The sequence below is a fragment of the Dermacentor silvarum genome, chromosome 6, assembly GCF_013339745.2.
Source record: "Dermacentor silvarum isolate Dsil-2018 chromosome 6, BIME_Dsil_1.4, whole genome shotgun sequence".
Classification (NCBI taxonomy): domain Eukaryota; kingdom Metazoa; phylum Arthropoda; class Arachnida; order Ixodida; family Ixodidae; genus Dermacentor; species Dermacentor silvarum.
The window spans coordinates 110,286,519-110,307,786 of NC_051159.1; the positions used below are offsets into that span (position 1 = coordinate 110,286,519).

At 47.4% G+C, this 21,268-nt stretch overlaps 1 protein-coding gene across 1 annotated transcript; it reads left to right on the plus strand.

The window, feature by feature from the left end:
- The first annotated feature begins 1,936 nt into the window (after nucleotides 1–1,936).
- LOC119456823 (uncharacterized) lies at nucleotides 1,937–20,398 on the plus strand. The gene is made up of 11 exons (XM_037718642.2): nucleotides 1,937–1,950; nucleotides 3,046–3,120; nucleotides 4,090–4,148; nucleotides 6,038–6,254; nucleotides 9,018–9,285; nucleotides 11,080–11,469; nucleotides 12,130–12,336; nucleotides 13,759–13,840; nucleotides 18,376–18,560; nucleotides 20,125–20,217; nucleotides 20,300–20,398. The coding sequence occupies exons 1-11, from the start codon at nucleotides 1,937–1,939 to the stop codon at nucleotides 20,396–20,398; spliced, it is 1,689 nt and encodes a 562-aa protein (XP_037574570.2).
- The last annotated feature ends 870 nt before the right edge of the window (nucleotides 20,399–21,268 follow it).

The following is a 21,268-nucleotide window of genomic DNA, read 5'->3' on the forward strand; positions in this document are numbered from 1 at the left end:
CTCCACCCGCTTACGCTGTGACTGTGCTGCGCGTGCCGCGCAGGCCTGTGACTTTATGTCTGGCCCAACGATGTGCGCGTATTATTGAGCTACAGAAACAATAATGCAATAGGGTAGAATTAAAAAAAAAGAATAATCGAGACACCGGATTCGTCAATAAACGACGCGGCTTCTCAACAGGAGCTCCATTTCGTAACTGGGTTTCGTTACGCTTGTCTGTGGGACGCACCTGGCTCTTATGCTGATTGGGTTGTTCCAAACTCCTGTAACATTGTGTACATGTCGACTCTCATAGATGCCCGCACCCTTTATGCAGATGTCACAGCAGAAAAAGCAGTCCGGCACCCGAATAAAGGAGAAATCGCAGCCGCGAACTTCAGCCATCTTTGGTGCAAATGGTTATCGTCTGCTATGCTCACGAGCATGCTTTCGAATGCACTCGCTTGGTGGCCATCAGTGGCGCTTTTGTAGGCGGCGGACTACGAATACGACGTCGGCAATACTCGCGGAGCCTGCAAAACGTCAGAGAGAGCCCGAGCAGCCATTAGACCCGTCATATTGATGACGATGTTGCGAGGTACGTGCTGCCAACTCAGATGAGCATCTCCGCGTACTTTAAAACCACAATAAATTATGTTCTAGGCAACCTTCGCCATTAATACTCCGTCAGATGTACCTATGCATGTAGGAGAATTGAACGACAAGAACATCTAGAGCTTTAAATTTAGGTCTCGATTTCCGGGGTATCACGTGCCAAAACCACGATTTCATTGTTAGGCACACTGTAGTGGGACCCTCCAGATTATTTTGACCACCAGGATATCTTTAACGTGCCACCAATGCATGGGACACGCGCGTTTTTTGCATCGCTCCCCCATCAAAATGCCGCCGCCCAGGCCGGGATTTTATACCGCGACTTCGTGCTTTGCAGCGCAACACCGTAGCCGCTAAGCCACCGCGGCGGGTAATTTTGGTGCCGGAGGTCCTTTAATGTTGTTGTTTCATGTATCTCTGTATACACAACACGTATGGTTACTGTTGCAAGAAGAGTTGCTACCGGGCCGCCTGAGCGAAGGTGCGTCCGAGTGTTTGCATGCGGGTCGTAGGCGTGTGACTCAATCAAAATAGATAGAGAAATATCAGGAACGCGAGGCTTGTAGCCCTTTCCTTCACGCAGCTTTTGTCATGTCCTGAATCAATAGAACATTTGCTTTCCTTAATTGCCGCTGCTTGTGTGTTATGCGGCATTGCTGCAGGAAGACCGTGTCTCAACAAGGTAGAGAAGTTCTTCTTTCTGGGGTTTTACGTGCCAAAACCAGTTCTGATTATGAGGCACGCCGTAGTGGAGGGCTCCGGATTAATTTTGACCACCAGGGGTTCTTTAACGTGCACTACAACGCAAGCACACGGGCGTTTTTGCATTTCGCCCCCGTCGAAATGCGGCCGCCGCGGCCGGGATTCAATCCCGCGATGTCGTGCTCAGCAGCGCAACGCCTTAGCTGACTAAGCCACCGCGGCGCGTAAGGTAGAGAAGGTTAACTGCGCATGGACATCAGAACATATCGTTTGTCTTCCATCGTTGGTCGCTGCTTAAGTGACAGTCTTACAGCAATAGCTAGGGTTATAGTTAATTCTATTTCCTTTTGAATATTAAAGGCATTTTTTTATTATTTACCAAATATGCACTTAATTTGTTTGTTTTTTCTAATAAGCGAGCTGAAAATTCATATTTTTGGGGGGATATGCCTCCCTCCACCTTCTTTTTTGTTTTTCTCACTTCGTATGTCCCTTAATTCATTAAGAAGACGAAGAAGAAACGCGAAGGAAGCCGCGTGGTTTTACGCGTGGCTCGAGGAGGCTTCGGACGGTCACGCAGCGCGTTCTCATCGGGAATATTCGGAACAATCTGCTCCGCTGGAATCGGCCTTCGAACACCATGAGCACTGTCGGGTAAGCCTCCAGTCATCCCGCCTGAGTGTGCGTGCCATCCTGGTAGTGGAACAATTAAAGCGCGAGTTGGCTTTTTGGCAAGCATTTTCTCAAGATATTTTGGGCGCGGTTTCGCCTACGGCCCAAATTACGTGGCCGGATGCGATTCTGGTGCTGTAATTAGGGTAGCAAAATGCTAGAAAAGGTTGTTGCGTTACGGCAGTGTCATGTGGTACCTAATTATGGCTGCGGCAAAGTATCCGTCGGGGCATTTTTCGGGTGCTTCGATGCCCCACAACTAGCTCGCCGCACCGGCGTATGTGCGCACATTCGCGCATCAAGGGGCCCGTTCGCTCCACGTGGCGAAGCCTTGTGTCACGGGTGAACGGGTTTGGGAGATAAGGAAAGCTTTTCGCAGGCTGTGTACAGGAATCCCAAATGCTACTAGCGCCATCGAGCAAGTGATATGAGGTCCCGCTGACCTCTCTCAGCTTTTTGGTTCGAGCATTACGCCAGCTAATACTAGTGAACCATTATTTTAGGATTTCTTTGACGGAAAAGCGGTCGATTAATTGAGGAGGAACACAATATCATGCTTTAATTTTTGAGATTTCGAGCCGCACATAAGACTACGAATGCTTTAAGCTGTACTCCGTAATCTATGTGTTGTTTCTAACTAGCGAGAACACCGAAAACTTTCCCCGTTGCCATTGCGGCTTTAAAGGCAATGTAACCCCCTTCTATCTATTACCAAGAAATCCACTATACCGGAGTAGATGCATGGGAAACTGCATAACGTCACGCTACTGCGGGAACCGCATTTCGTATTCGTGTCTGTTATGGCTTACGTGGCTCCCGTCCGATCAATGTAAACCCGACATACCTAATCTACCAATCCAACTTTACTCGATATATCTGCCTGGTTTCTCTTCAAACGGCTGTGGGAGCCGCAGAGTGATGATGGAATATGTCTAGCATAGTGGTAGCTATGGCGTTGCGTGCTTCTCCCTGTGGGCACGTAACTCTGGTGGACCGTTTAACGTAAAACCCTGGCTGTTAGGCCTTCAGATAATTAAGAATGTACAATTCTTATTTTTCTTCTTTCGGTTATTCCAGCACCACACCACGCCCTACAAAGTACAGCAGTGAGGAAGAAATCAAGTTCAAAGTAGATGTCGCCGGTGGCGTGTCGTGAGTAAACAAAGTTAATGAACATATTTCTTCCCGGTAATCAGTGGCGGGTGCTTTGTTGATGCTTTGCGCTATGGATATGCAATAACCTGACGCGAACTGAACTAAAGCGGATGGTTAGATCGACGTGCCGAAAAAGGCTGGCAGATATGTTTCACCTTTTGAGTGTTACGAAGATTCTTCTACAGACTTACATGTAGCACTCACTGGGTCCACGGCGTATCAAATAACCCATTTTAGACGGATATGCTCGCACATCATCCATTAACTCTAAGCATACTATGAACATGACTTCATGACTGTTAGTCGGCCTCTTAATTGTAAGAATGATCGTAAGAATGAAATATGGCAGAATAAAAATGGACAGGGGCGCGAAACTCTTGAACTGTGGCGTACAGGCGTCATTGAATTTAGAAGTACATATTCCATGCGTTCTACCAGTTTTACATGTAACCTCTCCATTCTATCAGTAATCGTACCTGGTAGAATCATGCCTACGTGGATTGTTATCCTACCGTAGGTAGGATAACAGTGCAACTTGAAATGAAGATGAAGATGGTGCAATGAGGTATGGATTGGAAAAACGATACGCGTAACGTTAATATACTGTAGATAGACGGTCGTATGTCGGACAGAGAAAACACAGGTAGCTGATTTTCTAGTTGAGATAAGCAGAACATACTAGGGCACGCCTTGCAATGCATAAAACAGATAACCAGTGGCCTATTAGAGTAACTGAATGATTGTCTATAGAAAGGGAGTGCTGTTGAGGCGAGCAGAAAATTACATTTATTAGAACATTTTCATTAGTTTTAAGCTTGTTTGACCCAGGGTACGCATAACTGGGCTTGACATGTCTGGGGAGTGCACGCTTCTGTAGGAGACTTAGATTGATGTGATGGTGCTAGGGATTCTGGAAGAAGTTGCATATGTGACGGCTTGTAAATGTCTTTCGCCTTTTGTTTGCAGGCAACGAAGGGGCGAGTCCTATGATTATCTGGTGATCTGCGCCGTGCTCATCACAGCAGGTGGGTGGTACGTTTCAGGCATCAATCTATTAGCGCAAATCCCGTTTGCATCAAAATGGGGCGCTATAATGTAAAATTATTTCAAACTGTTTTGATTCCAATTTCTGCAATCAGCCTCCACGATTGGTCAAAACATATTCGGGCCACTCCCAACTTCGCCTGTCTGTCACGCGACGTCACAAAAACTGCGATAGCTCCCCATCTGATATAGCATGTACGCACGTTATATCATGCATGATTAAACCACACAGAAGAAAAATAATCAATCTTGATTCGACGCCTTTTCACCATTAGCCCTCTGCTATTGGTCCAATGTTTTCTGGCTATGCCCACTTCGCCTGTCTGTCACGCGACCTTCACAAAACCGCGAAAATTCACCACGTCAAAGTGACATGTACGCGAAAAAAATGCATTAATATGCCGAACAAAACTGAATTTTTTTTCTGAATAGCCACATACTGCCCCGTTCCGAAAGGAATAGAAGATGGCTGCCCGCCGATCGCTCAGGCCCTCGCTACTCGCACCTGCCGGTGAGCATGTATTTATTGGCGCATGATAAACCTTTTTGCGTGGCAGTAAAACGTTATCGAGCCCTTTCGGCATGCAGCCAACTCTTCCTTGCTGAAGATCCGTTTTAGCGGCATTCTTATCTTTCCGTTGCACGCCGCCGCGATTTTCGACCAGCCACCGCAGGATATGCAAGGCGAAGCGGACCAATCGGAGAAGCTGGCACCACCCTCTTCATGCGGTTATCCATTTTCACTATGCTGGCTCGGCCCCATCGAAACCCTCTCCACTATAGAGCGTGCTCCTCGCCTCTTGTCATCAAATTAGATAACAAACACCTCTCATTTCAGGCAATGTTATTGGTTTTGAAAGCGAACAAAGGTGACCTCCTATAATTGAGGAGTGTGTTTGATTGGGTTGTTCAGACGACGCGGCGGGTCACCGCCCGATGCTTGTGTCGGTGGTTACGTAAAGTTGACGTGAGGAGTTTGGAATCAAAACAGTTTGGAATCATTTTACGTTATGGTGCCCATGGTCTGCACTGTTCCGGCTAAGGAAACCTGGGGCGCGATCTTGTACGCGTTCCAAAATGGAACGGAGGCGGTCCGTTCCATCGAGCCGCACACGATTGGTCAATTTGATTGCCACGGTTCAAATTGACCAATCGTGTGCGGCTCACGGTTCAAATTGACCAATCGTGGGCGGCTCGATGGAACGGACCGCCTCCGTTCCATTTTGGAACGCGTACAAGATCGCGCCCCTGGCCTGCGGCACTCCAAACTTTAAAGACAAAACACCCTTTGCTATTCCGGATAATAAGACTTGTTCACTCGTTTCCCGACTTTATTCATAGCAATTGTCTGCTCTCACGACGCGTGGTAAATTTCGCTGATTGGACTTCCAGCAGCTGCACCGAAGCTGCAAAGGAATGCTTGTTTCGATGATTGTTCGATTTAATGAGATTGCAGATTCAAATGTAGTGCCATGTTATGTAATGACGATGCGATGGTAAACGTATTATCATCGAGGGTGCCCGTTTCCTCGATGGATATAGGATACTGTGCAGCAGCGAAGGTTACGTGACTGCAGTTGCACGGGAGCAGATATGGATATTTGTTGATGTTTAGGCGTTAAACTCATTTGTTGCTTGATGTGGCTTCTCAGAAGAAAATAAAGAAGCCGCTATTAGGCATTTTTACCTTGTTTAAGGCTGCAACCACTGACAATCGACAATCGACAAGACGTGGTGCTTTTCATCGTACCAGCCAGTCAGCATGAGGCCTGCGATGGCATACCCGCTTGTTTACTTCGTCGCACGGGCAATGACGGTTGCCTCTTTTGTGTACCTGTGAGGCTTTTATTTCGCTTCTACGCCTTTTCAGTGATTCTGAAGAAGCTGCAGCGCCGAATCCACTTTCCGTACACGGTGTTCATGTTCATCGCGGGCTTCGGGTTCTCGTACCAGGACGCGGAGAACGAGAAAAGCCTGGACTCGCTCTCCATGTGGCTGCGGAACATTAAGTTCCACGTGCTCATGGTGTTCGTGCCGGCGGCAACGGTGTACGCCACGCAGGGCATCAACCACTTCATCTTCCGCAGGTACGCTACGCGCTGGAGGCTGTGCAAAGCTCCTTACGGTTGTATACCTATGCCGGAAGTCGCGGGCTGGCGTAGGTGGATCAAACGAGTGTTAGTAAAAACCGAGAATGTTCAGCTCTACTTGCAGAAAAAAAAATGAAAGATCAACCCCGGTTGTTATGTAGGAATGTGTTTAGCATGCTTTGACAGTTGGGTATTTGTGGCACGGTGCCTTATCACGGTGCCTTACCCGCACGCGGGAGCCAAGCGGTACTTAGAGCGCGTCGCCTTTAAGGACCAGTTCGAAACTCCGTGCTGCGTGTTCGGCCGCCTAAGCACAGCGTCTGCAACGACAGCGTCTGGAGCTTCGACCAGAGGCGCAGCCTCTCAACGAAGGCGTTAAAAATGCTAGCTGTCACGAGGGAAATGAGAGAACGCTCCTCTTACCGCCTCACCACGTGGTACTGTGGCGTTTCATCACGGTACCACCGGTACCATCGTGTGGTATTTACCTCTATTTAGACTATTTTCGGGTTGCACCCTTGAAAACTTGTAGGCAGTTATCATAGAGTATCGGTTACTTCCTGTCACGGCTGTCACCGATTCGTCGTCGGCGCGAAGTCGATCGACGGGGTAGACAAGCCGGTTGGTCGTTCCCTACTCGAGCGAACACAGTGAGAGAGTCAGAGTCGGCAGTAAACAAAAAAAAATATTTATCGGCTTATATATATATATATATATATATATATATATATATATATATATATACAAATTAATAAATTCAATAATAAAAAAAAACACAAGACAGACTAACACACCTGAATTTAGTGTAACACAATGATGAAGACAAATAAATACGAGCAATTAACAGTAGATATAAAAATGAGACAGTGCGAGGATCAAATACACAAGAATACACTTAACAGTATTTCAGAAACAAAGTTCAAAAGAAAACAAATGGTGTCATACGCATGGCCGGGCAGCAGCAGCAGCAAGTCCATAAACCGTGAAGTCGGCGCGCAGAGCTTTCCCGAAGAATGCTGGTGGGCCGATCTTGTCGAGGTGGATGCGATTGCTGGGCTGGGTTTCCCTGGAGTCTAGATCCGACGACTTCCTTCAAGCAGGTTGAGCTAACTTGAGGTGAACTACCAAGAACTTCGTTGCAGACGCTGGTTTGACGTCACGTACGTCAACTGGTTACTTGGAGTTCCGACGCGGCTAGGCGGCCCAGGCGATACTGGACGGCACTAGCTCCTTGACTGCTTCTCCGCAGCGCATAGGTTCAGCTTCTAGACTAAATAGCAGGGCCGAAAACCTGCGCTTAAATAACCTCTCCTTTCCCTAGTTCCCTATGTAGGGGAACTACCGGTATGCCGAGTTCACCTAATTCATGACTCCTCCCAGACGTCTTGGCCGCGCCCCTTTCACCCAGGACGAAGGACAAGATTCCCCTCTTTGCCAAGGTCAAGGGCCAAGGTCGAGCCCCAGCACGATACCACTTAGACGCCCACGCACACCTCGGGGTCCATAATCGGCGTGTCGCGTCTCGAAACGAGATGCCACCCCGTGAGGCCACGACGTTTTTGACGCCCGTAATTTGGCGTGTCGCCTTCTCGAAATTATACGCCGCACAGTGAGGACACCACGTTTTTGGCGGCCGTTAATTGGCGTCAAAACCACTCGAAAACTCTCGAAAATATGCCGCTCCGTGACAGTTCCGAAAGAAAGCTACATGCTTTAAAACCTCTAGCAGACTTATGCAACCTTGAGTGTTCCTTCTATGAGAAACAATATATCGGAGAAACGGGACAATCAATCAGGTTTAGCGGACATCGCGCGGACACAGCTAAAAAGCTTCCCAACGTAGTCGCCGAGCATTTCAACCAACCAGGTCATAACGTTGATGAACTCAAACTCTACATAATACAGTCAAATTTCCATTCTGCGCGGGGCAGAATATACAGAATCGTACCTTATCCATAAGTTGAAGACATTGCAACCATTAGGCATGAACGTTTCAAAGGGAGCTTTAGAATCTATTCGCTATGCTAAACTTCAAAGCATATAGGCAACAGAACTTAGTTTTTGTTCATTGAGCTACTTATAGTAGCTTTTTTCGTTATTCGATTGTCAATAATATTCCAACCTACATTTGCTTTCACTCACTCCTTTCGTTCTTTTATTTATAGATTTGCCCCCCCCCCCCCCCCCGTTTTTTTCTTCTTTTTCTCTCACGAGCGCCATTTTTCTGCACTACTTTTATTCTCTCTGTCAGACACGATAGTTCACTGACCTCCAGCGGAGCATATACCGCACCCCACCTCCTTGTCGTCCAGTCCCTTGCACGGAAAGAGGAACCTACAATGACACGTCAACCGGCTAACACACGGCGCTGCCTCAAATTCCTCCACCGACTATCAGTAGCGCATTATCTTTCTCTTCAATTCTACACCCTTGCTGGTAACACACCCTCGCTCGTTACCTCACCCACCCGCCTTACCTTATTTCCCCTTTAGAAGAACCCTACCTATATATACTGTGCCGAGGAGAGCATATGTCACCTTGAAGAAAAGTCCTCTTGTCGAAACGTTGACTCCTGCTCTCACCTTGTTCTCGTGTTGCTCGTTGTCTTAAATTTCCATCTCCCGCATTCCCCTGTGTTTTACCTAATAATTCAAATATCATTGTTGCATGATCACGGCCATAGTTTTGTTTAGTGTCGGCACCCTGTGTACACCACCGCTGCTGTGTACATGGTGTTGTGTGTCCACTTCTCACTTTCAGATGCCACCGTGAGATCACGGTGTTCTCCGTGGGCACCCTTGGCATCAGCACGGTAGTGTCAGCGCTGTACGCGTACACCTTTCTGGGCACCAAGGGCATCAAGAACTGCCTGCTGTTTGGCATCCTGCTGTGCTCTTGCGAGCGGCTGCCCATCGCCGACCAGCTGCTTGAGGAAGGCCGCTACCCCATACTGACCACCATGTTGCAGGCCGAGTCCATTGTCAACAACCTCTTCGTCTGGTCCGTTCTCGACACCGTCGAGGCCCACGTACGAATGCGCGCCTACGGAATGCTGAAATTCGCAACTCCCATTGCGGGACGCGAAACAGTGCCGCCAACTGAAAGAAGCCTTTAACATCACCTGGTGCAAGGTGTTTTCAGAAAGGCGATTTAACTGTGCATCAATTAATGATTCGGGAACTTGCTGTTTTGATCATTATAGTCGATCATGTGTTCAGTTCACGGGTGCTAGAATCTGCGTGCTCTGGAGCTGAATTGTATCGCCCAGTGACCGCTAGTGGCTGTGGAAGCATATATGTGTGCAGCATACCCTTGCGGCGCACTGACAAGTGCACTAGTACATACTGTTAGCAATCTGTTCAACTTCTCGTTACAATACCAATACTCCTACACACCCGGAGTAATGTCCTGAGGAGGAATATTTATGGGGGGCAGGGGGGGGGGGGGGATTATCTGTTTTGCTTTAGGTGGTGACACCGTCAGTCCATCACTCGCATTTTGCAGCACTGCCTTTGTAATGTGTGTGCTCGCGATGAGGTAGTCGCTTTTATGAACCGCGACGGGAGCTAGTATCTTACTAGCCTTTCTGCCACTCTTATTTTTTTATGTAAGCCGTACTAGAAAAAGCATTTTATGCTTACAAATCAGCATTAGGTCCGCGAGTTTCTCTCTGAATTGCCTTACTGAAGAGGCCCATGGGTTGTATAAAGAGCACTTTTTCATATAGTAAACTTATTTGACCCACGGGTTAGCACTATAGTGCACTTATCTCGCACAAGTTGCTAGAAGTTGCTGGGACTTGCTAAAAAGGAACACTTGTAATAATTACGAAATTTGCGTTTATGGAGTATTCAGTCGTCTTCTATTCTTCAATAAAAAAACCCGCATTTCCCCGAAGGGGAGTATGAGGAAGTGCGAAGCACGGGGTGATGCTATGAGGGGGCGCGCGCGACTAAACTGCAGAGCCGAGCGAAGGAGACGGCAGCGAGAGAGCACGACTGACGCGCCGGCGCCACACACACAACACGTGACGGCGGAGCGAAACACACCAGGCGGTTGGAGAGGGGGTGAGCGGTGGGGAGAGTACGCACACGAGGGGCTGTTACCGGGCGACGAGGGAGCTGTCAGCGCGAGGGGAGAGGCGGCGGCCGAGGGTGAGTGCAAACCTAACGGGGGGAGAGGCACACCAGCTGCATGGCGCCGTCACGTCACGGCGCGGAGAGGGTGCGAGGAGCCGGCGCGGCGCGCGCAGCCACGGCGCGGAGGCGCAAGCTGCACAACGCGCCGTGACGTCACGGCGCGGAGAGCGGTGCGAAGCCGGCGCGGGGCGCGCGCAGCCACGGAGCGGTGGGCGGAGCGCGCGCAGTCACGTGGGGCGTGACGTTGCTGCGCCGTTGCTACAGACGCTCCTCTCCGCTCCTCGCGCCGTTGCTAGGGGAGAGGAGGAGGAGCGCGGATGCCGGCAGAGTTTTCGGGGTCGCTTAAGAAGTGCATTCGCACTTAATATAAATAAGCTTATCTCTTCGTAGTGCGATAGCAGCAGCAGGCGAGCAGCACTACTCACGTAACCAGTTTAGGGGTCCCGAACAACGTGGTTCTCGAAGCTTCTACGTGTAGCCCACATTTCCCTTCCTACTACGTGCGAGACACTGAATTTGGGCGAGTAACCAGCAACTCTATGTTGCATTTCCTGTCTGGAAGAACGGACAGTGATGCCCGCGCATGTTCTGAGCTATGTACCAGCGCAGTACCTGGTACGAGTTTGAGATTGTTGACGTAGACTGCCCCGCGAAAGACAAGGGCACGTTCTCTTCATATGCAGAACAACCAGAGCGTGACGACCGTACTGAACCACCTGCTGGTGTCGCACGTGATGGGCGCCTTGGGTGGCGTAGTTATGGGCGCCGTGGCCATCTGGTCGCTGCGCCTGGCGCCGCAGAGCCAGAGCAGCAACACATTCCTGCACATCTGCCTGACGTACGCGACCTTCTGCCTGCTCGAGGTCATGGGCACATCGGGCGTCGATGGCGTGGTGGCCTTCACGCTCATCACCACCTCGCACCGCCTGGTCGCCTGCACCGAGCTCGAGGGCCTGCTGCACAAGTACTGGTCGGCCATCTACGACGTCTCGGGATTCCTCTCGCTCTTCATGTCGTCACTGTATGGCGGCGAGTTGCTCTTCATCTTCGCCCGCAGCAATATCCTCTCGCAGGCAAGACGCTTTGGGGCTCCCAGGACTCACGAATAGTCGTGACGTTTCGTTTACGGTGGGGATGTATATCCTGGAATGCCCAGCGGTATTGTATGCTCTTGAGGATGCAGTTTTTTTCGACGGTACTTAAACTTTTGCAGAGGCCTATTGAAAGAAAATTTGAATGAGATGACACCTCAACTCCCATAGCGAGGACAGAAAAAGCAGCCTTGATAGAAAATTAGGTTTCTTACACAAGCTTTGCCCCTTTATGTGCGGCCGATCCTTACACATTGCATTTGTGACTATACCTACACCGTAAAATAATTTACACCCTTTAAGGTGCATAAGGGTCTAAGTCGGCCTATATTTCAAACCCTTACACCCAACAGGGGTGTAAGAGTGTGAATTATAGACAGATTTACAACCTTAGTCACTATTGAGGCTGTAAATTATTTCGAGTCCCGTAAGCGGACGTAGTCCTTGTTAAGCCTAATCGCTGGTTTACGTCGACGCTCACCACATCATGAAATGCGAAGCATAGACGGTCACTGAAGTTGATGCAGCAGATTCATCGACAGTAAACAGTCAGAATCAGTGACATGCAGTAATAGTGACCTACAGCTCAGTACAGTGCACTTATTTCTCAGTGGCAATCTGAACTTTACTGAAACTACGCAGGTGGCACTGGCGTACGGTGTGCGCATCGTGGCACGGCTGTTCTCAGTGGTAGCCCTGTTCCCGATAATCGAGCAGTTCGGCTACCCGGTGTCATGGCGCCAGGCTGCAGTGACGGTCTGGATGGGGCTGAAGGGTCCGCTTAACATCACTGTTGTCACCTTCCTATACCACCATCAGTCGACCATCAATGTCGAATACGTCGGAGGGGTAAGAACTTGATTGAACTGGGCACAGAACATTAGAGAACACGTTACACAGACATGATTTTGCTTGCTGCGAGTTTCATTTCGCAGGGCGCCTAAATGTGTCCAGCTAGAACAAAAAAATTGGGTGCCTGCAGATTATTTTCGCTTATTTCATGTAGCGGCCTTTATGACCTTTCACGAAATTTTGCAGTAAAATCTAAATACTGTTTTGCCTTCCAATAATGTCGTCAAATGAAGTCGTGCGACATGACCCACTCTTAGTATTCTGTCATCTGAATTACAGTGATATGACACAAACGCTCTGTAGTAATGTTTGAATGCATAGATGACTGCCTGACATGGTTTATCTACTTTCTACCATTAAAGTCGTATTGCTGCGGTCGGGTGATTCCTCCAAGAGTATAGACTACATCATACAGTCGTATAGCAAGTGTTTTTGAATGGTTCCGAGTAAATTTGAGAGAGGGCTAGAGACTTTCATTGGAGCTTCTATGAAAAGTTCCGAAACCGGAGAATTTTCAGTTGTGCGTTTTCTGGATTGCGCCACAGCCATTTAGTAACGTAAAAGCTAATCTGAAGAACATGAAGGAGAAAGTTCTGTAATTTCAAATGAACATTGTGAAAACGTTTATTATTAGGCGGCATTAAGTGTTCTCCTTTTAGTCTTTTTTTATCGGTCATCACTTGGCTGATATCAGTAGTAACGGATTGATTTCGGGTGATGTACTACTTCAGTATTGATTCAGTGCCAAGTTCTGCAGTCCAGACGATTACCTACATCCCGCGTGCAGAGGCACAAGGACAGCGCGCTTTGAACTCACAAACTGACACGCCATCAAAAAGTGCCTATTGAAAGGCAAGCAACTTGAACGCCGCGTTTGCCTAATGCACCCATCGGTGGAAGAGGCAAGCGAGAGTGCCGTACGGTTCCACCCAAGGAAAACAGCAATGATACAAGCGGATACCGTTATGTAACAAAATGCATATGCATGCAGGAGCTCACTAGTTCGCTAGATCTCGCTGTGCCCCGAGGAAATGCGACAGGGGACAATAGAACGCGACGTAGTGCAACAAAGCGCAGGAAAGACTACCGTAATTTCGATAAGCCACATCGGAGGCAGTGGTTATGACATCCTACTGCTGTGCACAGGATTCTGGGTTCGATTCGACGCTGCGATGGCCGGAATACAAAAGACGAAAAAAAAAAACCGTTCGTGCACTTCAGTTTTCGTACACATTTTAGTTCGATCTGGAAATAATTTTCATCGCGTCCGCAATAATTTTGACCCCTATGGATATACGAAACTAATCAAGCCCCTTAACCGCGGCATCACATGGCTCAATGTATTGCTTTGAACTGTAAAAAGGCCATTTCTAAAAGTTCTATAGAAATAGTAGTCTTCTTTAATTTTTTTTTTTGCAGACGTTTCCCCACATCGTTTGTGACATACTCCTGGGCCAGCTGATAAACGTCGCTTTCCTCGAATTCATATTTAGGACTTTCGGTAAGAAATATTTCTGAAGTTAACATTAGTATTGAGACGTAGTTAGAACAGTCAAACTAGGAGACGAGATTGGGACGGAGCTGTTTGGCTCTCTAGATATCCAAGTTTCATCGTCACGTGTTTGTATTGCCGTTATTATAATACAGGGGCGCCAGTGGTTTAGACTGAAAGGGCAATACTCTGGCGACACCTTGAGGAGCGGTGTCCTACCGATGCACCCAGACCTGGTTGCAGATATGTTGTTGTGCTTATCATCATCATCATCATCATCAGCCTATATTTATGTCCACTGCAGGACGAAGGCCTCTTCCTGCGATTTCCAATAGCCCCTGTCTTGCGCTACCTGATTCCAACTTGCGCCTGCAAATTTCCTAACTTCATCAAACCACCTTGTTTTCTGTTAAGAGACAGGAAGAGAGTGGTGTGGATCAGAGAGCTAACGGGGATAGCCGATATTCTAATTGACATTAAGAGGAAAAAAATGGAGCTGGGCAGGCCATGTAATGCGTAGGATAGATAACAGGTGAATCATTAGAGTTACAGAATGGACACCAAGAGAACGGAAGCGCAGTCGAGGACGGTTGTACTTATAAGCAGGCGTAAATGTGCCAGCCTCGGCGACATATTCATCATGTATTTTTTGGCACTTCATTCCTTTTCGACAAATGTCGGGTCACTCGAGACACGAGAGCATCTCAAGGTGCTGCCACCGGAAGTGTTGTTGCCGTCTGTGGAACACGTAACCCATAGCGTACCCGTTCTAATCTTATGCTTAGCGATAATGCCCGTGGACGACTGCTCAGGTGCCGGATCTCGCTCTGTGTGGAAGCGAAGCTATTTCTGCCTACTTCTCCGAAGTTTGAAGTGGGTTTTCGGTTTTCTCGCCTAATACGCACACAAGCCACTACAAGAGCGACACAATAAAACAATACATCAGGAAGTAAAACCGGTATTATAATGTTGGCTCAGAGGTATTTATAAAGCACACTTACTTTATATGAAACTGCACTGCGCATTGTATTCAACAGATTCATTGATTTTATTCTTATGGACTTTCTTTTCCTTCTTGGACCATTGATTATGTTCCCATTCTCGGCATATCCTCCAGAAGGGGTATCTGGCACTGTGGTACACTCTGAACATTTTTACACCTTTATGGGTGTATAAAGGGACGAACCTGTTGTCGCATGGCTAACAGCGTCGCGTTTAAGGGGTAAGATGAAATTGTGGGTGAGAAGAAATCATGGCATCTTGTTTGCCGACTTTCTCTTGCAAGTAACAATAATGACAGCTTTGACAGGCGACATAAAAAAGTGCCTTAAATAAACTTTCACATCTATTCCTCTGAAGTTTCCCTGTCGGATATTTCTATGCACTCAAGGCTGTCAGAATGATTACATAGGTTTCAAATACGTCTTTTGTCATCGCATGTCTAGTTAGAGCTCTGTTGTCGTCCTCTATAAATTTTTGTAAGGCCCTAACTGTAGGGAGGTTACCCATGTGACAGCAAACACCATTAAGTGTGTAATTATTTCTACAGTGTACAAGGGTCATAAAATCCCTTATACATGCACACAAATTTAACCATTCTTCTTTCTTCCACAAACATCATGCATCGTCCTTGCTCCATCGACGTCTCCCCACACTGGGGATTTGGTGTTTGTATTTCGGCATTGTTTGCGAACGATCCAGCGCGTAAGCATAAGCATTGCAGGTGATTAAATGTGCGACCTGTGCGTTGCAAACTTAAATATTGCATGATACTGCATAGGATGAAAAAATTCGGCAGGGATTTCGCGGATGCGAGTGAAATCCGTGAGCATTACGCCACACCTCTGTGAGGTCCCGGATTTATGATTTAAACCGCGTTCACTATACTGGGCAAACACCGTCATTTGCGCTATATATATCCTCTCTACTTCTACAACGTGATTGACTTCCCGCACTTCACATGCACAATTACGTTTTTCCAATTTACAGGACCCCTCAACAGCTCTGGCAATTTTGAGCTGACAAGCGCAGTGCATATGCAATGCGCGCTAGCGATCGTGTCTGCTAAGTATTACGTCCCTTCGCGCCGCGGAACTTAAAATTTCAAACCGAATGCCGGTAGTCCTCGCGGGTGCCGCGCTCCCAGCCGGAGAGTCTACGTCAATCGCACAAGTGCGCCTATGTACACGGCAGTGCTGTGACGTCACTCACAGTGGCACGTGACTTCGAGAATTATTCAAGGCAACATAAGTAATTTGTTTAATATGTTGCTTCAATAGACGAATGAAACTTTGGAGAAATAATCCGAGGACATCTAAGCACTTCTGAAGAGTTGTGAATGCGAAAGAATTCATGTACATTTGAACGCCGCTGAGCGGTCATTCGAGTTATGAACTCCTCGCCGGCAAGCGAGCGCATTGAGACGCTTGGCGCGTTCTGATTGGGCCTTACCGAGGCGCAGTTAGAACGCAGGCGAGAGCTTGCGCGGGCAAAGAACGCGCGGATAACACAGGCTTCCGACAGCGAGGGTGACGTGGCGTCGCGGTGATACCCTCTCCCCTCACGCAACATCTGGCGCGACAACGGGCATGCATGTGTAGCCTCTCACCCCCTCGGCTCCGTCGAGGCGCGCTTGAGACATGGCGTTGCAGCCAATGAGAAACTGGCGTTGTTTCGCTCCTATACAGCTGACAAACGCCGGCTTTTTCGCTCAATGGACCATTTGACGCTTTATCGTCAAAATAATAAAACATAGAATCCTAATATTCGCGTGTTCTTGTGTTACTTCGTAGCGTAGCAAGAGAGATGTACTTCCGTTACGTCTGCTTGTTCCCATGTCGTGCAGTCACGCGCGCAGAGAACGAAGCTGTCATTTTCTACCGTGTTCCAGAGACGGGATCACGCTCTTTCATCCTATCGCGTCTACCACAGTGCTCGTGATTGTGGCACTGACATATACCGCTAGTCAGGTATTCTCATGCCCAGTGCGCGAAAGAGCGCGCTGCGCGAATCGAGACAAACGCAATAGGTCGCGCGTGATACCATCAGTGGAAGTTCGCGGCGCAGGAACAAAGCGGGGTGAGGGGGGTCGGGGTCCGTGATGTATGCGCCACGCGATCTTCCAGCCCCGGTATGGGAGAACGCAGGGAAGGAATTTCACTTGCGGAGGCTAGACGGGGCAAGTGGCGGGGAAGCTCGCCTCCTGAAATCATTGGTTCACGGCGCTGGAATATTTCTATCTCTGCTATTACAGACACAATTTGAAAAATTCTTGCGGTAGAACGCTCTATTGCGGGCACGTAACAACTTCCAGCGTATAACCGAAATTTTCTATGTGGTCTGGTGAGGGGCCCTTTAAAGGGCATGAAGAAAGTTTAATTTCTTATTTTGTCCTTAAGTAGCGGCTGCCGAATATTATGCTAGTTAAAATTCGCTTTCGCTCTTCCCATTTCCCGCAAGAAAACATCTCTTTCTTATAGTTATACGCTAGGCTCCTCCGCACTTAAACAAGTTACTAACTATAAATATTTAGGTGTCACCCTTTGCAGCAACCTGTCCTGGAACCTTCACGTGCAAAATATATCTTTCTCTGCTTTCCGTAAACTGTGCTTCCTCAAATACAAGATTAAACACGCCCCATCCTCTGTTAAACTGCTCGCTTATTACTACTTAATTAGAACGAAGCTCGAGTACGCCTGTATTATCTGGGATCCCTACACTCAACGTAAAATAAAGAAACTTGAACGAATCCAAAGACAGGCTATCCGGTTTGTTTACAACAAATTTTCCACATTCGACTCGCCAACTGAACTTATGAGGTCTAATAATATTCCTACACTTGAATCGCGTCGAAAAAAATTACGGCTTGACTTTCTTTCCCAGTTAGTTAACAACAAATTGGCACTCGACCCGGCATTGTATGTAAGTCCGCTAGTAACAAGACCTACTCGCCAACATCACCAAAATTCTCTAACCCCTTATTTTGCCCGAACCAACCTATTTAAATACTCCTTCTTCCCACGCACCATTAATGACTGGAATGACTTGTCTCTATAAAACTTGTATTGCGATTGTTTGCTTTTCGTATTAGCATTATTGCCGTATTGTTGCAGCATTTTGTTTTATTGACATTGTTTTACTTCTTGTGACTTAATTTTGTATTTTATCCACCCTGCATGGACTTCGTGTCTGCAGTATGTATTAAATAAAATAAATAAATAAAATAAGCAGAATAAGTGTGCAGACGAACCAGGGAAAACGCGGGTGCTTTTCAAGATAGTACTTGTTAGCCGTGCCTTCTAACCGTTGGCTCCACGTACAGCGCAACGATAAAGGACGCGACGCATCGTAAACGTCCAATACGTTTGCCCGTGAGCAACTGCATCTGCAACATTATTAACTGGTTTTCAGCTTTGCTATAGTATGGTAATATGAACTACACCATTGATAAATGATGCTGCTAGTTGATGTCAAGCTTGTGCTGCTACAACTGCCAACGTGGCGTCCATTCTTTCTTCATCGTGGCTGCGTCACGCGAAACGCAGGAGTGCTAGAAGTATCCGAGATCGAGCAGCGCACCATGTCAAGCGCTGTGATGTACTTGAAGGACCACGTGATGGTGTCCAGCCGAGTTCAGGAGGCCGATTCGTACTTCCGGCCGGTCGACTGGAAGTGGGTCCTGCGCCACACCATCATCGAGAATCCGTTCGCCTCGGGACAGAAACCGTGGGTAAGCGGGCTGGGAGGGAACAGTGTGAAGCAAGGAATGACGTGTAACGATGACATCTACATTAGCTTGTTTGAATAGGGTGTTCTTTCGCTGACTTCATACGGGTTTCGCATATCTGGGGCCTGGCTATCTGTGAATGTAGCTTATTGACAAAAGGGGCAATTTCGTTGCATTGGAATGTCGCAGGAACCAGAAAGATGTACCGAAATATAGGTCTCAACGAGGCCAGAAATGAGAATTAGCCGAGACACAGGTAAATTAGGGCGTAATAAGCTCCGATTTAGTAAAAAATGAACCACATTACACCATAGACTGCACTATGGGATCGGCCCACCTGACCTCCTGGCAAAAAAAAAGGGGGGGGGGGTCAAGCAAGTGTCTACGCTAAAGAACACAAGACCAACGTAATTTCGCGTGAAATACGTTAACAATGAGATAAGAAATGAGTGAATAATGAGCATAGAAAAGAGACAGACACAATAGAGAAACAAAAATACCATTTAAACGCCGAATCGTTAGAACCACCATGTACGTCCACCTTGTCTTCTTTAGTGTCACCACTTGGTTGACCACTTCTTACTTCAGCTGAGCGGTATGTGGCTAAGGTTCCATGTATTTTTCATGTCATATATATGCATCAACGCGGTGACAATCGTGTCCGCAAAGTACGAAGTGGCTGCATGGCAGGAATACAGCTGAATCTTCAGACAGAAGCCTGCACGTTCTTCCTTTAGAGGAAGCCGCACTTACAGCCAGAGTCGAGGTAATACGCACTGCCCGCAACGTGACACATTATGGCACGTGACTTCGGGAAAAGCGTCCAATGCAGAACGTGCAATACCGCCACTGGAAGAGCGCCGCGCAGCAACGGAGGAAGAGAAAAAAAAGGACGTGGGGGCTCGTGACGTGGACGTGACGCGGTCCCTCTGCTACGGTATGAGAGAAGGCAGGAATGGAACGTCGCTTGCCGAGCTACCCGAGGCAAAGGGACAGAGGGTCCGGTCAGCATGGAAACTTGACATCAAATTGAAACAAAGTGAAAAAATTCTTGCTGATCCCTAGACAGCGCACTAAAATTTCCAGCATGTAACCGAAATTTGCTGTTGGGTCTGGTGAGGCGCCCTTTAAGGCATTACTTTTTACTGATCCTTATGTGTTTGTGATCATTTCGCATAGGGACCAAATATATATGTAGTGAAGACAGTGTTTCCGATTACCTTTCTAAATCATTCTCTCGTAAACAATATTGAACATGTGCGATAACGTCAAAGGCAGAAAAGCGTAACCCTCGCAAAGCTAATATTGGTGGACCACAATATACAAGGCGTTCAAAGCACACACGAAACACAGAAACGCCGCTTCAACTTAGCAGTTCTGTCGTGGGCACGCACTTCGTAGGATTTATACTTTCAGGGGGCAAAAAAAAGAAAGAAAAAAAAACCCCACTTATGCGCAATGCTGCATTATATTTCAAGAACAAGAGACAATGCGTTACTTAAAAGTAATGTGCAGTTATTTCGCGCTCCTGGCTGTGACGGCATAACACTTTGCAATTAATTCGCAGTTCAGGCTTGCCGTGAAAAGGAGGCCTGGCCAGCGTGAAGCCCAGACCAGGGCGGAGCACTTCGCCGTTGAAAACGTGCTGAGAATCGAGCAGGTGAGCGGATTGTTCCTATTTTAGGTAGACGACGGAATTTGAGCTTTGCCGCACGCCACGGGGGGGTCGCGTCTTTTCACAGGTGAGCTATTCGAGGCAGTACCGGGAAGGGATGATCCAGAAGAGCACCATGATGACGCTACTGGCTGCCCTGCAGTACCCGTTCGACAAGAAAGTGTGAGTGCATATTTCGAAGAGACAGTGGGCAATAAAACTATCTCTGACTAGTCCGTCATAGAGCCTAACATTAAGGATACCCCAAGGTGTGTAGAAAGCTTTTTTAACGGGGGAAGTGAGCATCTCTTGAAAGCTACCACCACAAACCTATGGGGAAACCAATACGGCTGGAGAGTTTGCTGTTGGGCTAATTGGTACATGACGTATTCAACGTATCAAAAACTTCAAACTTATAAACCTTACAGGAACGCAGAAAAATACTAAGTCTCAAATGTTTTCACAAGATACGTTTTCTTAAACATGCATCAACAAAGGCGGATATTTGTTACAACCAGTAAATGTGTCCCTCCGCACAAATCATGTAAACAAAGTTAATGGTTGAAGGGAGTTGTTTCGAATGTCCGTCCCACGTACAACATCGGAGTGTAACAAGCTGCCCGGTGATGTTGCAACTGTTGCCAAAAAGCGTGTTTACAAATCATAGTAGATGTCATTTCATGTATTTAAATTGTTTCAGTTTTGAGTGACGACATTTTGTTCACATCATATTAATTTGTGTCCTCGATGTCTACATTGTATAATTTCATAGGTAGTCCTCCTCTACTTGCATTGTGTTTCTGTATTTGTATTTCTCCCTCACTGTAATGCCGATTGGCGCTGTACATAATGAATGAATGAATGAATGAATGAATGAATGAATGAATGAATGAATGAATGAATGAATGAATGAATGAATGAATGAAATGTTTTACAGCAAACGCAGCACAAGAAACGGGACAAGAAAAAAGCAAAGGCAGCGCTTTCTTTTTTGTGTCGTTTATAACGCACAGCTTTTTTTCTCCAAGTCCCACACAGATTCCTCAGAAAGAAACCA

What these genes read in the sequence shown, in the direction of transcription:
- LOC119456823 (XM_037718642.2), top strand. An exon ending in GATGTCGCCGGTGGCGTGTC is followed by an intron (nt 3,121 to 4,089) that starts GTGAGTAAACAA and finishes TTTTGTTTGCAG; the next exon opens with GCAACGAAGGGGCGAGTCCT. An exon ending in TCGACACCGTCGAGGCCCAC is followed by an intron (nt 9,286 to 11,079) that starts GTACGAATGCGC and finishes CTTCATATGCAG; the next exon opens with AACAACCAGAGCGTGACGAC.